General features: G+C 45.3%; 1 protein-coding gene across 1 annotated transcript in view; it reads right to left on the bottom strand.

Annotated features, from left to right (window-relative positions):
- Positions 1 to 16,429, bottom strand: part of slit1b (slit homolog 1b (Drosophila)) — a 47,114-nt gene extending 30,685 nt beyond the window's left edge. The window contains exons 1-4 of the mRNA XM_067499089.1: positions 15,744 to 16,429; positions 7,894 to 7,965; positions 7,096 to 7,167; positions 6,927 to 6,998 (exon numbers count right to left, since the gene is read on the bottom strand). Coding sequence (XP_067355190.1) covers positions 6,927 to 6,998; positions 7,096 to 7,167; positions 7,894 to 7,965; positions 15,744 to 15,979 — 452 coding nt within the window. The 5' untranslated portion in view covers positions 15,980 to 16,429. The remainder of the gene's footprint in view (positions 1 to 6,926; positions 6,999 to 7,095; positions 7,168 to 7,893; positions 7,966 to 15,743) is intronic.
- Between the last annotated feature and the right edge of the window lie 483 nt (positions 16,430 to 16,912).

Below are 16,912 nucleotides of genomic sequence, written 5' to 3'. Positions count from 1 at the left end.
GCGGAAAGTCAGTCAAACTCAAATGCCTGCTGCTGCTGCACTAAGCTAAACACGGGGCCGAAAGCAACAGAATCGCTGCACTGAGACCAGAGGAAAAAGTGATGAGGGATTTACAGTGTGACGGAACAGTCAGAGCGACGGTGGGTTGGTAGAATCGTCCAAGTGAGCACTCAAGTGTGGGGTCTTACAGGGCCAAGAGAGGGACACAGATGTCAAAGTGTCCAAGACACTGAGCCCCAGCTTAGTTGTTTCCGGTGAGTGTCGTCCAGCTGCATCATGCATCAGTGTGTGAGTGTGAATGAGAAGCAGGGCAACGCGCTTTGAGTGTCAATAGGTGGAAACGTGCAAAATAAGTGCAGAACATTTACCATTTGAACACGACCAGAGGAAATTCATCACTGGCTTAGTGTCTGTATGTTAAAAATGGGATTGATTTTAAAAAACCTTAACTTTTAAGACATTAATAAAAATATCTGTGATGTAGTTGCTTCCTTAGCCCCTAAACCCAACCACAAGGATATGTCCATACAAGGGCCCACACACACACACACACACACACACACACACAGACCCAATATTAAGGATGCTTTCCCATCAGGTTGTCAAGATGTCTGTTGCCAGGACATAAAGACACTGGATCTGATGTTTATTTAAGGGAGACACAGCCTGGTCACAGCTGGGTGCGTGTGGACAGTAGGTAGTTTCTTAATATTTGCTCTCTCTGCTGACATCTCCTCTATTCATTTTCTGATCCGTCCTGTCTTCTGTAGCGTCCGTGTCCGTCCTCCCCCTTATCTCCTCTTCATCCGCCCATTGTTCCGATGTCTCTCCTGTTGTTTCATTACCCTCCTCCTCCGTCCATCCTTCCCTCCCTGCTCTCAGAGGAGGCTGAGAAAGGTAAACTTTCCCACTCGTTCCCTGCTCCTCCATCAGCTATGAGTTCAAACCGGATTAGTTTGACTTAAGTAATCTCACTGCATTTCCCATTGATAGTTGTATTGTTTCGACCAGCTGGCGACCTTTCCTACATTTTCCAGTTTTATTACAGAGAAGTCATCTAGCACAGCACCAGCACATTTCTCACCGTCTTTGCACTTGTACCTCTGTAGCAAATGCAACCAGCAAGTATTAGGGATGCAAGGAGCTGTACATCAACGAATGAACGTTTCCCAGAGGCCACGTCATTTGTTGTCTGTTCCCCCTCTGAACCATGACTGACTGCAGCAAATGCTTGAAGGTGTGTCGCTACAAAAGATCACAACCCAGCAACACCTGCAACAAGGATTTCACAGGGCGAATCCGGAGGAAGGCACCATATGTTTCACGCTGCAGATACAGCTAATCCTCACAGAGCTTTGCAGACAGAAAGAGTCTTTTTTGGTTTTAAAGAAATGAAAAGAAAAACAAGCCTTAGTAGCACAGTTGACAGTTACTTATGAAAGCTCTTATTATCGGTCTCAGCTTCTCCCGTTCAGGGTCATAGGGGGCTGGAGTCTGTCTTAGCTGGACAGGTCTCCAGTGTATCTCAGGGCCAAGACAGAGAGACATACACAGACACAGACAGACCATTCGCACTCATTTAGAGCCACCACTTAACCTAACATGCATCTTTATACTGGGGTCAGGATTCACACCGCTGACTTTCTGGCTGTGAGGCGGCAGCTCTGACCACTCCACCCCCGTACTGCCTGATTATGGCAAACAATAAAGGGCGACAATATTTTTTCCCAATGTCGAACACATATGTCACAACAACAATGAAGGACAGTTTTATTTACAAGGTGAGATGGACTCAAATGAACCGGAATGTCAACAAATATGTCAGACAAAAGAATAGAAGATGATCAGAAATGATGAGACAGAAGCAATGAAGCAATGGGACAAGCATATACGTGAATGACGACAACCTGAGTGTGAATTTAGGGTCAAAAAGTTCATAACCAGCCAATGTCATCAGATGGTTCTCTCCCTGAATCTCTACATGAATTAACAACATATTAGATTTCTGCAAAAACCTTATTCACAAGGCACATGTGGAGAACTAAACAGTGTTTAATTAGAATGATCACTTCCTGTATTCGTACTTGTACTTTTGTACTGAGAGGATATTTCACAGCATGTACTTAGTACTTCAAATTGAGTAAAAATTATATTTCTTTGCTTTAGGCAGGTCCCTGCACTTTAAGCGAGTACTGAGTGATGACTGTGTATTTCTGTCTCCCCACATTGCAAAAGTTCTTCTTTGACATCACTATAACAGCTGCCATCCACTTAACCCAGTTTCTATCTGTACTTTATCGGAGGATTGCAGTAATGTCTCCCACCCCCTCACAGGGAGTTCTTTAAAGGATGCTCCACACTTTGTTTCCCTGCTTTCTTTTCACCACTCTCTAATCTCAGCCAAAGGATCTGCAGCAAGCAGGGAGGGGGAAAAAAAAAAAGAATGGAAATGAAACATGCACGTGAGAGTTTATTGAGCTCGTCCGCTGTCTCTCGCTAATATTTGTCTTAGTGTCAATGTAATAATAGTGATTGACTGTTTGAACAGACGTGTGCGTTTGCTCCCATCAGGCTTTGTTACTGCTCTCGGTGTGTTGGCTTTACTTTGGACGGACTTAACAAGAGAAACCGCGGCTCCAAGTCTGACCACCCACAAACGCAGACACACACACACACACACACACACACACAGTCTTTGGTCATTGGTGTCCTTGTTGTCCAGTGTGAAGCTGTTACCACACACAGCAGGCAGCTCCCTGCTTTTTGGAAAAACAAAAACCTGGGAAAATGTTCCTGTGTGCGCAGCAATCACAGATCCAATGGCTGCAGTTAATGTAAATATAGAAGTAAATGACGGAATTCAAGCTATGTTTTCATTCAGAGCTTCATGTCGTTTTGTCTCCGTTTTGTCTCATTTGACTGACTTTACAATGAAAAATGCCCGGAGAAGCAAACTGTTCCCGACTCCATCGGTGACCATCATCGAGGACAGCGATTCGATTCCCACCTTAAAAAGGCCAAAGCGCTTGAACATGAACTAAAACACAGAAAAGAATTATAGCTATAAGACACTAAAACAAATATAAAACAAACAGCAAGAAACGGTAAAAGCCAACATCTCACACTGAGTTAAATGCCAGAGTGAAGACGTGTGTTTTAAGGGGAGATTTAAAAACAGGAAGCTGGTCGGCTGCCTGATGTGCGAGGCCAACTCATTCCGCAGTTTTGGGGCAGCAACTGAAAAAGCGCGTTCACCTCAGAGCTTCCTCTTTGTCTTATCCACAGCTGGAAGAACGGTAACTGAAAGCCACACTGCACCGAGATAACGGATACATTTCTAAAAAGTAACTCGTGCAGACAGAACCTCCGTCTTTTTCCAACTGCAGACGCAGCTATAAATAACAGTGTATAATGGCGAAGCTGTAATTAGCATTACCATCAATTCAAGCACACAAACAGACAATTATACTGTACAAATGCAAATACAAGCAATTATCACACACAGTCACGGACGTGTTACTCCAGCGAGTTCCTCCTCTCACTCCGTGAATTATTTGGGTAAACGGCCAGGTCACACTTGGGTTCGCCTCTAAACATCCCCTCGGCCCAGCAGCTGCCGCCCCCGCCTGCGCCAGCTCCACACCGCTAATTAGCCGCGATGCCAATCAACGCCACTAATGAGGACAGCTCTGCCCTTCTGCCTAATGAGAGAAAATAAACAGCAAACCAGGGCACAAAGACACACGCTCATGTCCTAGGTCTGTGGAGGTTGTTACGCTTTGATGCCTTAGACTTTGCATCTTGTTGCATGTGTTTGCGTGTGCAGTTCGAGTGCAGCAATATTACGGAAAAGCCCTGTCAAGTTGCAGGCTGTGTTCTGAAGCATTACCTTGGTAGCCTGGAGGTCCCGAGGACCTTCAGGGTGACATCTCAGAAACTGAAGGCCTCTCTTGACGTGGCTACTATCATTGCTTGTGAGTGAACCATCATGGGAGCACTGAACAACAAAATAGTTTGTATGGAAGTGTTGCAAGGAGGAAGCCGTTAGTACAGTTCAATGAAGCAGAAGGCTGCTGGAAGTACATCCTCTGGTTGGCCGGAAATGTCATCCCGTCTGCGAAACACAGTGGTGGAAGCAGCACGACTTGGGCCTGCTTTGCTGCCTCTGGACCAGAACGGCTGGTAGAGCTATAAACTCCACAACACAACAAGCCTAATTCCACATGTCTTTCTATCAAAGATTAGTAAAAGCAAAAGAAATGTTTTGGAACGGTGGAGTCAAAGTCCTGACCCTATTCCTACTGTTGTAGGAGCTGAATCGGACAGTTTTTGCCACGGAGAGTTTTTTAAAATCCATATCTCCTTTAGGAACCGGCTGAGAAAGGCCGATAGAGACAAACAGGCTCTGTCACTGCATTAGTCTAAGGTCCAGTTCAGAGAGCACAAGACGACCGAGTGTGCAGACGTGTCCAACTAAGTGGAACACAGAGCTCTATTTTCAGATAATTTGCTTGGTTTACTCGTGATAAACCTCAGAGTTGACTGAAAGTACAAGCTGTGGATCTGAGAGAGTAAACCCCCCTCGATCCCCAGTCCACAACACACCTGCTGGAGCTCGCTATCGACCGGCTAACCACATAGTTCACCTCCAGGTCAAGGTGAAAATCTGTGCATATGAGATCTAGCTACACTCCCATAATTCTTACACTCCCCTGGGCTAAAGGGGAGGTGCTGGGAGGGGGCAGCGTGGTGCTCGAGAATAGACACACACACTCTGCAGCCTCTGGGTATCATCAAAACACACAAAGGACTGTTACTGGGTGTGGAGAGAAGCGTTCACACAAGCACACAGATTGAACAAAAGGCTGGTGAGCGTGAGCGAGAAATGAGAGTCTAGAAACCAAGTAAAGGAATGAGATGAATCAATGAGGTAAAGAGTAAGATGAGCTGACAGGAAATCAAGCGAAGAATGAGAAAGCGATGATGGCAGTGATGTGTCTGACAGGATACAAATGCAACAAAGCTTCCAAACACTGGGCAAATGTTGATATGACAACGTGCACAAACAGTGATAATGTTACGAACAGATGAGTGATGACTGACCTTATACACACAAATATTACTAAGCTCCACCTTGTAAAAGGACCATATTGGCCTTTTTCAGGAAGTCACCTGACCTGAAGCTAGTTATTCATAAGTTATGACTTCGCTTAACTTTGATTTCTTTTTTTCCTATTTCCAGTTACGCCAAACTTCTTTTTTACATTATATTGAAAGAAATGCAAAAGGACAAGTTTGCATGATGGAAATGTGAAAAAGGGGAAGAGGTGAATGGAAAGTCATGGAAAAATGGAGGATACGGACAAAGGGAAACAATGCACACAAACGCACATATACGGTACAAAGACACAAATATGTTTGCAAGTGTGTGTGTGTGTGGGTGAGAAGAGGCAGATTACACTAGAGAGGAAGAGTGTGTGTGTTAAAATGGGCTTTATAGAGCCCATCAACACAGCGGGAGGAAAAGAAATCACTCCTGCAGGAGGAGGTGCTAATGGCTCTGCACTGTGAATGTGTTACTGTGTGTGTGTGTGTGTGTGTGTGTGTGTGTGCGTGCACTGATTGATTGAACGTGCCAAGTCCATCTCGACATTCCCCAATGGGGGAGCCAGAGTGTGAAATTGCAAAGGCAAACGGCAAATAATCAGGACAAACACACACATTCTCGAACAATCACATACTCTTTCTATCACCATTTATCACTCTCACACTCTCTGGCTCATATCCAAACACAAGCACACACCTCCACCTGTTCTTCTGCATCTTCCATCTGTAATTACTGCTATTTTTATGGCCGTTATCCACTTTCCTCCCCCCTCCCCTCTGCGCTCAGAGGGAAAGTAAGAGTGTCTCTTTGTATCTGCATGTTTTCTGTGTCAACCACTAAACCCGCCGCAGACAAACACGCAGGTTCGAAAACACAGCGCTGTCACAGGCAGATCAATCACGGAGACAAGTTAATTAAGGAGCCATGTTATGTTTGCTTTTCATTCTCCAGGAGTATTTGTGTGTGTGTGTGTGTGTGTGTGTGTGTGTGTGTGTGTGTGTGACACGTTTAGCTGCTTAGTAACCAACTCCATCCAAGCTTCCAGTTATTAAACAAGAAAAAAAAAAAGCTCTTTGTGTGTTCAGTTGTCAAATTAAGCTCCACTGTGCCTCCTGCTCCGGTGGGACTCCAAGCAATTTGTGGAGCTTCCACTGTGTGAAGGGACCCTCCTCCCAGTGTGTTCTAGGTAAGAAAAATGGGTCGATTTATGTTTGGAAAAACCAGTGGGCACACAGCCTGGAGCAGAAAATACTTAAAATATGTATTTGCTAACATGCGGTGTTCAGTCCTCCCACAGTCCAGTGGGACATGCAAGTTAGCTGGTGACAGCCAGCGCGTTTACATGGACATAACTAACCAGGTCCCCGTCAGTTTTCTTGAGTAAGCTGATTTCCTAACTGGGGCAGGGGGTTTCCCCAGGTAGATTACAAGACAAGTAATCATAGGCAATAAGTGCATCTAGATATTGTAAGAACTAAGTGGGAAAGTAAGTCATAAGAATGAATGTGGGGGCTGTTTTCCAACTATCGCAACTATGTGGAAACGTGCATTATGAGGTTTGTGAGCTTCAGCCTGAGTTGTTGTCTCACTCTCTCAGTCATGACAGCGTGAACCACTGGTTTCATTTTCAAAATAGCTACTGTTTATTGTCCTTTTTTATTGAGGCTGTACGTTTAAATCCAGCCCCATGCAGCAGCATCATCCACATCAACTGGAGACTGAGACTGTTAAGGTGGACGGAGGAAGACGTTTAGGGTTTAGATGTATTTCAGGCAGCAAAGCACAGGATGCAGGCAGAATGTTTGGAGACCGTACTTACAGTCGAGACAGGGCTTCATTTTTCTGAAACAGTAGCTCTGGAAGTTGGCTGAGACGATTCTTGTTGAGGCGGCTGGATTTACAGACAAAAAGAAAAAAAAGAAGAAGAAGAAATTCAAAAACCTGCAGTGAACAAACCTTTATTTGACTTTGTTTGCGTGTGTACTCACAGTCTTTCCAGCTCTTTCAGTTCATCGAAAGCTCCTCTCTCGACATTACTGATCTGGTTCTCCATGAGATGACTGATGCAATAAAACAGTGAGAACAAATTTTTTTTAGAAAAAGCATGAAAACAAACGTGCAGAACAGTTGCAACAATACGTTTGATGAGCTGCAGGTTTTATGACACTGAAACTGAGCGTGTGCACAAACCCAACCATAAATTCTTCCATCCCCTCTCACTAAGCAGACTGAAAACACAAAGCCGCGACAAACCCCTGGTGGAACACTCGATCTCCCCCCCTGACAGCAGCGAGCCGCGGGCTCCCAGCGCGCTAATCTGTTCTGAGCAGCCCTCCGGAGATGCAATTCGTTTTTGGCATGTCATCATTTTAGGCCCTCGCGTGCACCGGTGGAACTCAGCACAGTGTCAGTCAGAAAACCATTCGCTCGTCCAGCCCCTCCCACAGGCTACAACATTTCCAGGTCAAAAAGTCACAGATAGCCCCTCCCTGTAGTAAATGTGGCTGACACAGACACCCAACAAGCACCTCTGGGTGGCTCATGTGTCACTGCTGAGCTGAAGCATCATCTGTGCCCTCTGGCCTTCACGGGCACCGCAGCTATGTTCCCCACATTCCTACCAGCACCATAAGGGGCGAGAACCTCTGGCGAACAGATACAGAAGAGTCCAGCAGCTGTGACCCGGTTAAAAATGTTCGGAATTTTTTCACTAGCTTTTGGTGAAAGAGTTCGGCTGGGCGCCTCATGTAAATGTGCACGTTGCCGAACGAGTAAATGGGACTTACAGGACTCTGAGGTGCTTGAGACCAGAGAAGTCTGACTTGGTGATGAGCGTGAGGTTGTTTCCGTTCAGATCCCTGAAAAACAAACAAGACAACAGCCGGTTAGAGAACATCAGTACATGAATTTAATAGACACGTACAGTCGAAATGTTACATCGGTTTTTACCTTCACATGCTGCATTTACATAAATGACTTAAAGCTACAATCTATAAATATTGTTTTAATGGAGATATGCTCCATAGCTTATTGTGGAGAGTTGGTGAACTGCACATAACACATTTCCATTAGTTGCCTACTACCCAATGTAATCACACAGTAACATCCTCAGATGCTCATCATAGATAATGAAGCAGCTCACTTTTGCAGTTCACTCTCATCCACTGTGCTCTGCTTTAAATAAGTGCACTGCTCCCATCATCAGTGTTTCAAAGGCAGCAGGCACCGACTTTGAATTTACACTGTTAAATGTCTCCACACACTTTCTGTCCCTGAGTTTACAGGGAAGACAGTAATTTGAGTGGCAGTTCACTCGGAGGACAAATCAGCCAACGTCGACTCAAAGCTGCAAGACAACCAAGGAGATGGTTTCTGGCCTGTTTTGTTCAGGCGAATAAAGGAGATTCTTCCAAGATGTCACGTTTCTCCAGCTCATACTGAACTAAATTTACTCCACCGCTGCACTTTTTCCAATTCTCCTAAGATGAAGAGGAGAGACAGACTTGCTACGTCAGGTATAAACTCTTGCCAGTGTCATGTGATACTGTACTTAGCCTGCCACTCTTTTTAACACAGTTGCAAAGGCTGCTTCTAGCAGGGAGGGTTTTAACCCCATCGCACCATTGTCTCCCCTGACTGACAGCTGGAGAGAAAGAGAGGGGATGATGTCACTCTTCCCATGAGGCTTTGTAGAAGGAGAGGTAAGCTGAGCCCCGTGTACCTGTATCTGTGTGTGTGTGTGTGTGTGTGAGGAGTGTCATGTTCCTGTGCTACTATGGAGGGTGGAGCAGAGTGTCAGAGTGTGACCTTGTGCTGTCCTGTAAAGACCCAGAGAGAGAGATGGAGGGTGGATGTTGTGACCTGGGATTGTGAAGCAGAGCTGCACCAAATGTTAAGCACAGAAAGAGAAAACGAGCCCCGTAGAAAAGGCTGCACAGCACCGAGACCTCTGAACTTTAGCGTTGTTGTCTGATTCATCGTTAGTTCATTAGAAATTTTTATATAGTTTTTACATTAAATCATTGAGAATTTCATTTAACTTCTTTATCAGAAGTGTTTTAAAAAGTGCAAAGTAATGGAAGTTCTGTGTTGTAGTAGTAACCCTGTTCAAATTAACTCACCTCAATCTTCACGGGTGCAGCCAATTGGTTTCACCCGCTTGCAGTGAATGTGTTTCAAGTGAGTGTAGTAACTGTAGCTGTAATAACTGGTCTCCAAAAAAAAAAACACCCCAACAGCAGAGTCAGGGGACACAGGGGTGGAGAGAAAGACATGTCCATGTCACTGAATATCTCTTGGAGTACATTTAAATCCAGTATTCAGAAAAAGAAGGAATGCGGCACAGATATAAACCTGCCTGGGGTCTTCAGCCACAATGCCTCGTTCTGTCTAACGTTACACAAGCTGGCAGCAGACTGTCAGCACTGGTTGTGACATCTGGGTGTAGAAAAATGCTTAAATGTGGATTTATTTCCTATATCCACTAGAAGAACTGAAGTACGGTGGAGGAAGAGGTGGGCTCTAAGGGAGGTTTGGGCGGTGGTGGTCTGCTTTAAAAGCAGAGGACTGGCTAGCTGCAAAGGAGGGAAGGATGGATGGAGACAGGTCGTGGTGGTGGGGGTGGGGGGGGGAGGCGTCCAGAATCATTTCATGTGTGTGAAATTACCCTGACAGTAAGACCAGACAGACAAAAGTGAGGGGTGGGGGGGGGGACGTACAGCAAGCGATGACCACTATGTCACACACACTACAGGAGCATGTGTGGACCCTCACAAAAACATGTGGAAATATCAGTAAAAACTATCAACACGTCAACTCCAAAACGCGCATAAGTAAAACAAAGTGCACACAAACACAGGCGTGCTGAGGCTTAATCCAATCCTGTGCAGCATGGAGGGGTCAGGGGTCAGCTGAGCAACAGACTTCCCTCGAGTGGCGACTCTGCCAAACAATAGCTCATTAAAGTAGAACGCGTCTCTCGCACACACACACACACACGCACACACAGGCTCAGTGGGCTGTGAGACAGTTGATCCACTCAGCTCTGCTCTTCACCGTTAGCATGAAGAGCAGAAGGACGGTAACATGAGGAGACGCTGTATATCATGTGAATAGAGAAGAGCAAAATAACATACGATGGGCGTAAAGGACCAAGAGCATTTTGAATTTTGAAGTGAAAACACTTCAGGCTGGCAACGATTGGACGTCAAATATTTTCCTGTCTACACCAATGCTAATGATTTTACAGCATTAAAAACTGAGTCCTGTTCAGCAATATTCAGGTTTTGTTATAAACATGTTTGTAATCTGTAACAAAACTCAATTAATAATGAAGTGTAGAGGAAATAGGATTATGTGTGTGGACAATGGTGGAATCAAAAGATATGAAAGATCAGTAGTTTGTGTTTATATCTGATTAAAAAAACCCTGTTTGTATGTAAACACACTGCGCAGAAGGACACATGCTGAGTAAGCATGTGGCCGATCGATGGCTAATTTTAATCTGCAAATCAATTCAGCCTCTGTGCAGCACACAGGAAGCAGAGAAGTATGAAGATGTGGACACACACACACACACACACACAATAAACAAAGAAACTGAACACACTCATTATAATAACCCTCAATCTGAGCATGTTTCTCTACTGTAAACTATGGGTAAATTCATTTACCTGTGAAACTGTACATTTGTTTGAATGGTTTGGTTATTTAGATGAGCTGGGACCTAAGTGCTGCATACCAGAGATGGACAAGTGTCGTTTGATAAATTGTGAACCTGAGCATCATTTGCAGCACATGCTGGGTGAACGTGCTGCATCGCTGCAGCCAGCCGCCAGCTAGTCGTCGTGGTTCAGTCGCGCGTAGGGTCGAGTATTGTTTCAATTTAATCAGTTCTGATTCTGCTTGTCAGTTCTGGTTCTTATCGATTCCCCAGTGCGATTTCAAGATGCTTTTTAAAAAATGTCTAATGAAATATATAAGTGATGGATGGACAGGAGACTGCAAGACATCAAACGCAGTCCAATCTTTATGTTCAACACTGTGCTGGATTAAATCTTTGGTCAATCAGACTTGCAGCTCCTCACACACACAGTGCAGCTCATCTTTATCAGTAACCACATTCAGAGCATTGCTGTTCAACCTGCGATTTCATTCTTAGTTTGGTCAAGCAGCATGATGTCACTGAGCGGGAAACTCCTCAGGCCATTTCCGGCCACACCTGGAGGAATCAAAAAATGCAGCAAATGTTTTGATGCTGAGAACAAAGTCATTTGTTCTCATAACTAAGGCAACAGAAAAACTCTCCTCCTCCTCTGTTCTGCCACACTAGTTCTACTCCGTCATCTCCACCTGCACATCTCCTCCTCTTACCCTCGCAGCTTTTAAACAACTCCATCTTCCTGGTCCACCTCTCGCCGCTTCGCTCTTTGCCATCACATCCTCTCCCCTGTTCACTCTCCTCAACCCATCTTTGTCCCCAGATGCAGCTCAGTGGATTTAACTAATATTAGCCAGAAACACACACACACACACACACACACACACCACACTCAGGTCTAATGACACTTCATTAGCGGCATGTTTCCCACTGAGGGGCTGCAGGGGAAATGGCGAGATAATTATAAGACAGGGACAGAGAGAAAGACAGTGAAATAAGCTGAGGTGGCAGTCACTGGTAATGAAACTGAGAGAGTCGGGGGAGGGGGAGGGTGGTGGGGGGGGGGATCCTAATGAAACTGAGGAAAAATAATTGAGGTTTTCGCATACTGCAATTATCTCAATACATGCTGGTAAATGGAATTCCATTCGTGTTGCTCACTATTACGAAAAACTTGACAACAGCACGTCTGTGCAAAGCCAGTGTCCAGGTTCCCCAGGACAAACTGAAGACCCTCTGTGGACGGATTTGAAGATCCCCATGAGAAATGTTCAGTGTGTGGACATAAAACACACCTTTTATTAAGTTACAAGTTGGATTTTTGTATAAATTACTTTGTGTAAACTATTCGTTCTGATGAAGCTTTGTGGTAAACATCTGGTTAAATGTCCTCAAAAGTGACAAAACCAGCTGCTGTGTGCGCGTATTTGGCCCCTAACACTGATCCTCCTCCCGCTCAGTTAGCTGCCGCACTGGCAGCTACACGTACTGGCACACTTCACATACTTTTGAACGCATGCATAGACGCATGACTTGATTAATATTTTTCTCAGTGATTCATGGCTAATTTGTGACGGTGCATCCAGAAACAGAAATAAACAGACGCTGAGTCACAGAGGGTGGTTTTTCAATTTCCAGCATGTGGCCGACTGATGTGTGCGGCTCTGAGTCTTGTTGGGTCACTTTGAGACGTGCACAGAGGCCACACACCGAACAGCAGCCTGCACCTTTTCACTGACCTTTAACACCTTTTCTGCTTTTCACTTTAAAGCTTCAAATGAGGTCAAAAAAGTGACTCACCAAAAACTAATTTCTCCACCCGCACATGCTGATGAAGCCATCTCCATAGATTTGCCGTCCCTCTCTTTACTCGATCTTCTGCTCAAATAGCCGAGCTCATCAAGGCCCAAAGGGGCATCCAATTTTTCAGTGTTTCCGTGAAACGGAGAGGTGTGTTTAGTTTGACTGGTGCAGCCACCTTGATAAATGACCCTGTTATTGCTGACTGTCTCCCAGGGAATACTGTACACACACACACACACACACACACACACAGCAGTAATGCTAGGTCCCCTTGTGGTTATCTGTCCAGCTGACACACACACACACATCTCACTTTACAAGCTAATTGGGCAACAAGCCCTTTAACAAATTGCCGTTTAATGAGTCTCTCCTCTCCACTCTCGGAGTTCATGGGCTGGGAGGAGGAAAACCATCCAGAGGTCACTCTGGTTATGTTTACACACACATGTGGTCAGTGGTCATTGGTGTGTGGGTCTTTTTAAAAGGTCAGTTCCCGTAAATGACAAAAATACCTCTTTTTTTTTGTTTGTTTCCACAAATAAAATTCTGCTGTCGCCAACCGTGAAACAGAGCCTGTGAAAGGTGCTAACAGTGGGGACTGTGTATCGTTTCCAACAACTAACACAAAGCTTAACGTTTTCTTCTGGCTGCGCTGCTTTGAGAAAACCAGATTCTTCAGGAGGTTCATACAATGATGAATTGGAAACATTTACTCGGATTTTCTCTCCAAGAAGATTTCTGTTGATCAGAAGAGAAGAACAAGCCTTCTAATGCTGTCATGTTTATTTTGAAAAGCAGATGAAGGGACATGTAAAAATGCGACACTGCTGTTTAAAGAGCACTCAGACGTTTGAGCTCCACACTGTGCGTAACATCTGAAAAGTCCTCTGAACAAAAGCGACAGGATTTTCCCATGTAGCCAGTGATACTGCCAACTTGTACAAATGGCGATTCAACACTTCTGAGTCGCTGCCTCATACAACTGGTACTGAGTTAAGACTGTACCGAGGTTTTATGATGATTCAGCAGTAAAACCCTCAATGCACATATATGCACAACGAGGTGGACGCTGTCAGTTTGCCCTAAAGTCCAGCCGTGATTTCTCCGAGAGATATGTATGTACATGACACGGTTTGCAGATAGAACAAAAAGGGGAAGTGACCGACCTCCAGGACCAGATCCATCACCTGTCAAACCACTGTAACTGTCTGTGAGGAGTCTGTAATAACAGCGAAAAAACTGTGGCCATCCGTTTTTTCCAGGCCATTTCTCTTCGAACAGGAGCCCAAGCCCCCCATCCCCGATCACAGAGCTATCAGAGGGGACAACATCCTCCACGCTACAGTGAACCAGAGAGGAGGAAGGATAATGTATCTCAGCTGGCCATGTTGCCAATCATCAATTATTCACACAGAAGCACTTCACAACCTGAAATAAACATAAACACTGACGATGTACAAGTGCATCAATGTTCACCAAGCACTGACAGATCTACACCGTACATACGCTTGGAGACGTCCTACAGAGGTAAGATATTTTAACACACACACACACAAACACTCCAGAGCAATATAGAGCTTTTAAAATTGCCTACAGCAAAATCTCCCGTACAATAGTTGAAGTCCTCTGTGGCCTAACTTGACTTTCAGCATAAATCTTCTTTATTTTTCAAAAAGTTGGGAAATAAGCCGATAACAGACCTGAGGCCATAAGCCAACATTTAAGTCGCGGCTGGTTTCTCCTGGAAGTCGAACAGTCAGGTAGCAAAGCTCAGCGTTAGAAACACTGTTGTTTTAATTACAGCAAAGTAACATTAAAATTGGACCCACAGTGTTTGAGAAATACAGGACATACAATGCCAGGCCCCAGAGGGGTTACTCAGCAGCAGCTGGACTTGAGGGTTTCAAAGGCTCCAAAAGGCAGTTTGAGTTCTGAGCTGAAGAATAAATTAAGAAACCTTTCGTGTTACACATGAAACATCTTCAAGCAAGTGGGATAAAAATGTCCTGGATGAGTGAGTATCATATGATGCTTTTTTTGTCCTTTCGAATTATCCCGTGAGTTCAGGGTCAACACAGCGGATCATTAGTCCGCGGGTTGATTTTGGCACAGTTTTTACACCGGATGCCTTCCTGACGCGACCCTCCCCAATTTCTACCGGGCTTGGGTCCTGCACTGCACAGCTGGGGATGGGGATGGGCTGTTACTAGATAACTTTTTCAAGTGTCCTCCCAAACTAAACATTTTTTGATTGACATGATAAGATGGCTAAGAGTTTTTCCAAAGATTCAATCACCCCAATTCCAAAAATAATGAGGGATGTAAAAATGAAAGACATTTTCAAACACTACCATAGGAGCTCAGTGATAAACATAGAGTTGAATAAAAGCCTCTTGGAAAGTTTTAACAAAACAGGCAATAAAAGCTTCCAAAGGGTAAAACACGTGTCCCGCTGGATTCTGGATTACATCAGTGGCCAGTAACTATACTGCAAATGCACAGTAAAAAAACAAAATTCCAAACATTTATGTAATGAGGTGTTTTACTGTTACAATAACGTGTTGTACAGGAAGAGAAGCAGATACGGAGCAACCACACACACAAATTCAATTACATTAGATTACACTTTACCGAACCGAGTGAACTGTCTGAACTGAAACAGGGTGAAGTGCGGGCGAAGAAAAAGAACATTACATTCATAAGAGAACATGAATTTTATGAAGGATGAGACAAAGATTCGGAGCAAATAAAACAATAAGATATTTGCAGCAGGACACAACTGCACAAAAGAGCAATAATGCTGCAGAGCTGCACTCTGAGAGTCAAGTGAAGTAACTGTGTGTGTGTGTGTGTGTGTGATACAAACTGATATGAGGCTGAAGAGTTTGGAAGAAGCAAAAGAGAAAAAGGACACTGCAACAGAACAGAAATGTGTGTTTCTGGTCCCACACAAACCCACACAGATACTACATAAAAACTGCATTCAGTGCAGTAATATTGCTGATTACTTTTATGCATGTTAAATGATTTTTCTGAGGACCTTCATACTCTGGCCTGTAAACTATGAGTAACCATAAAACCTGTTAAACGACAGATTCGCCATCACTTCATCTGTCTATCTGTGGTCGTGCAGAGAAACACGAGCACACATGTGGTCAGTGTACGAGTACTCACAGCCTCTCGGTGCCCCGAGGGATGTTTTTGGGTACGGAGTGGATCCCCAGGCCGTGGCAGTCCACCGTGTTCCCCAGGCACCTGCAGGGAGCGGGGCACGCCTCCGCACGTCCCCGGCCCGACAGCAGCACCAGGACGCCCCACGCCAGCATCGTCCGCAGCTCCGAGCGAAGACCTCGGCCTGGGGGCACTGGCACCACTCCACTGCCTCCTGAACCGCTTCCCCCAGCAGGCATCCTGCAATCCTGCGCCGCTCCAAGACACTGCAGAAACCAGCGCAGACCCTGTCCCTTCCTGTAATCTGGAGTGAGGGACCACCACCAGTGTTCCCCCGTCTCACAAGTGCACAAAAAATGCTCTAAATGCAGTAAAGCAAATGCTTCAGGTGAAGTTCAGCTGGGACTGAACCACTGCCAGAGCGGCCTTTCAAAAAGCCAGAGGATAAAAAAAGGCAAGTATATCCTCCTCTTGTTGTCCCAAGCTCCTTCCAGTTCTCTCTCTCCTTCTACTCTCCTGTGTTCTCACTCGCTCGTGCAGCCGTACAGTGCGCCTGCTTCTCCCCTCCACTTTTCATTGAGTCATTGTGCACGGAACAGTGAGCCACTAGAAAAAAAAAAAAAGAAAAAAGGAAAAAGAAAAGGGGGGACTCCCTCACTCCCCCTATCTCACACACACAGAGCAATCATCCATCAAAAGCTTTTACAAATAACAGCACCAAGACTCCTCCCATGCCACCCCCACCCCCCACCCCGTGTACACCCACACACCAGCACCCAGAGTGAACTCACATCTATTCAGTGACAGCAGTAGTGGGAGCCGCCACCTCCAGTGACAGCAGCCCTTTTTCTCTCTCTCTCTCTCTCTCTCTCCTTCTTCACATCTGCCTCTCTCGCCCTCATGTGCTCTCTTCCCTTGAGGATGAAACAAAAGCACCTAAGGGTGCATGGACACGATGAGAAGAGAGATAGAACAGAAAAGGAGGGGGGTGGGGGGGGGGGGGGGGGGGGGTTGGGGGGAGAGAAGAGAGGAAATCGTGGTCACGCCGAAGCCTCCGACCGGGAAGCCTCAGAGAAAACGTGAAGACAGGAAAAAAGAAACAATCTGTGAAGGGGAACAGTGAATGTGCAGGAGTAGGAAACCGAGGGAGTTCAGATACGTGGTAAATGTGA

Source organism: Channa argus, chromosome 3, assembly GCF_033026475.1.
Source record: "Channa argus isolate prfri chromosome 3, Channa argus male v1.0, whole genome shotgun sequence".
NCBI lineage: Eukaryota > Metazoa > Chordata > Actinopteri > Anabantiformes > Channidae > Channa > Channa argus.
This window is presented reverse-complemented; position numbering and strand designations above follow the sequence as displayed.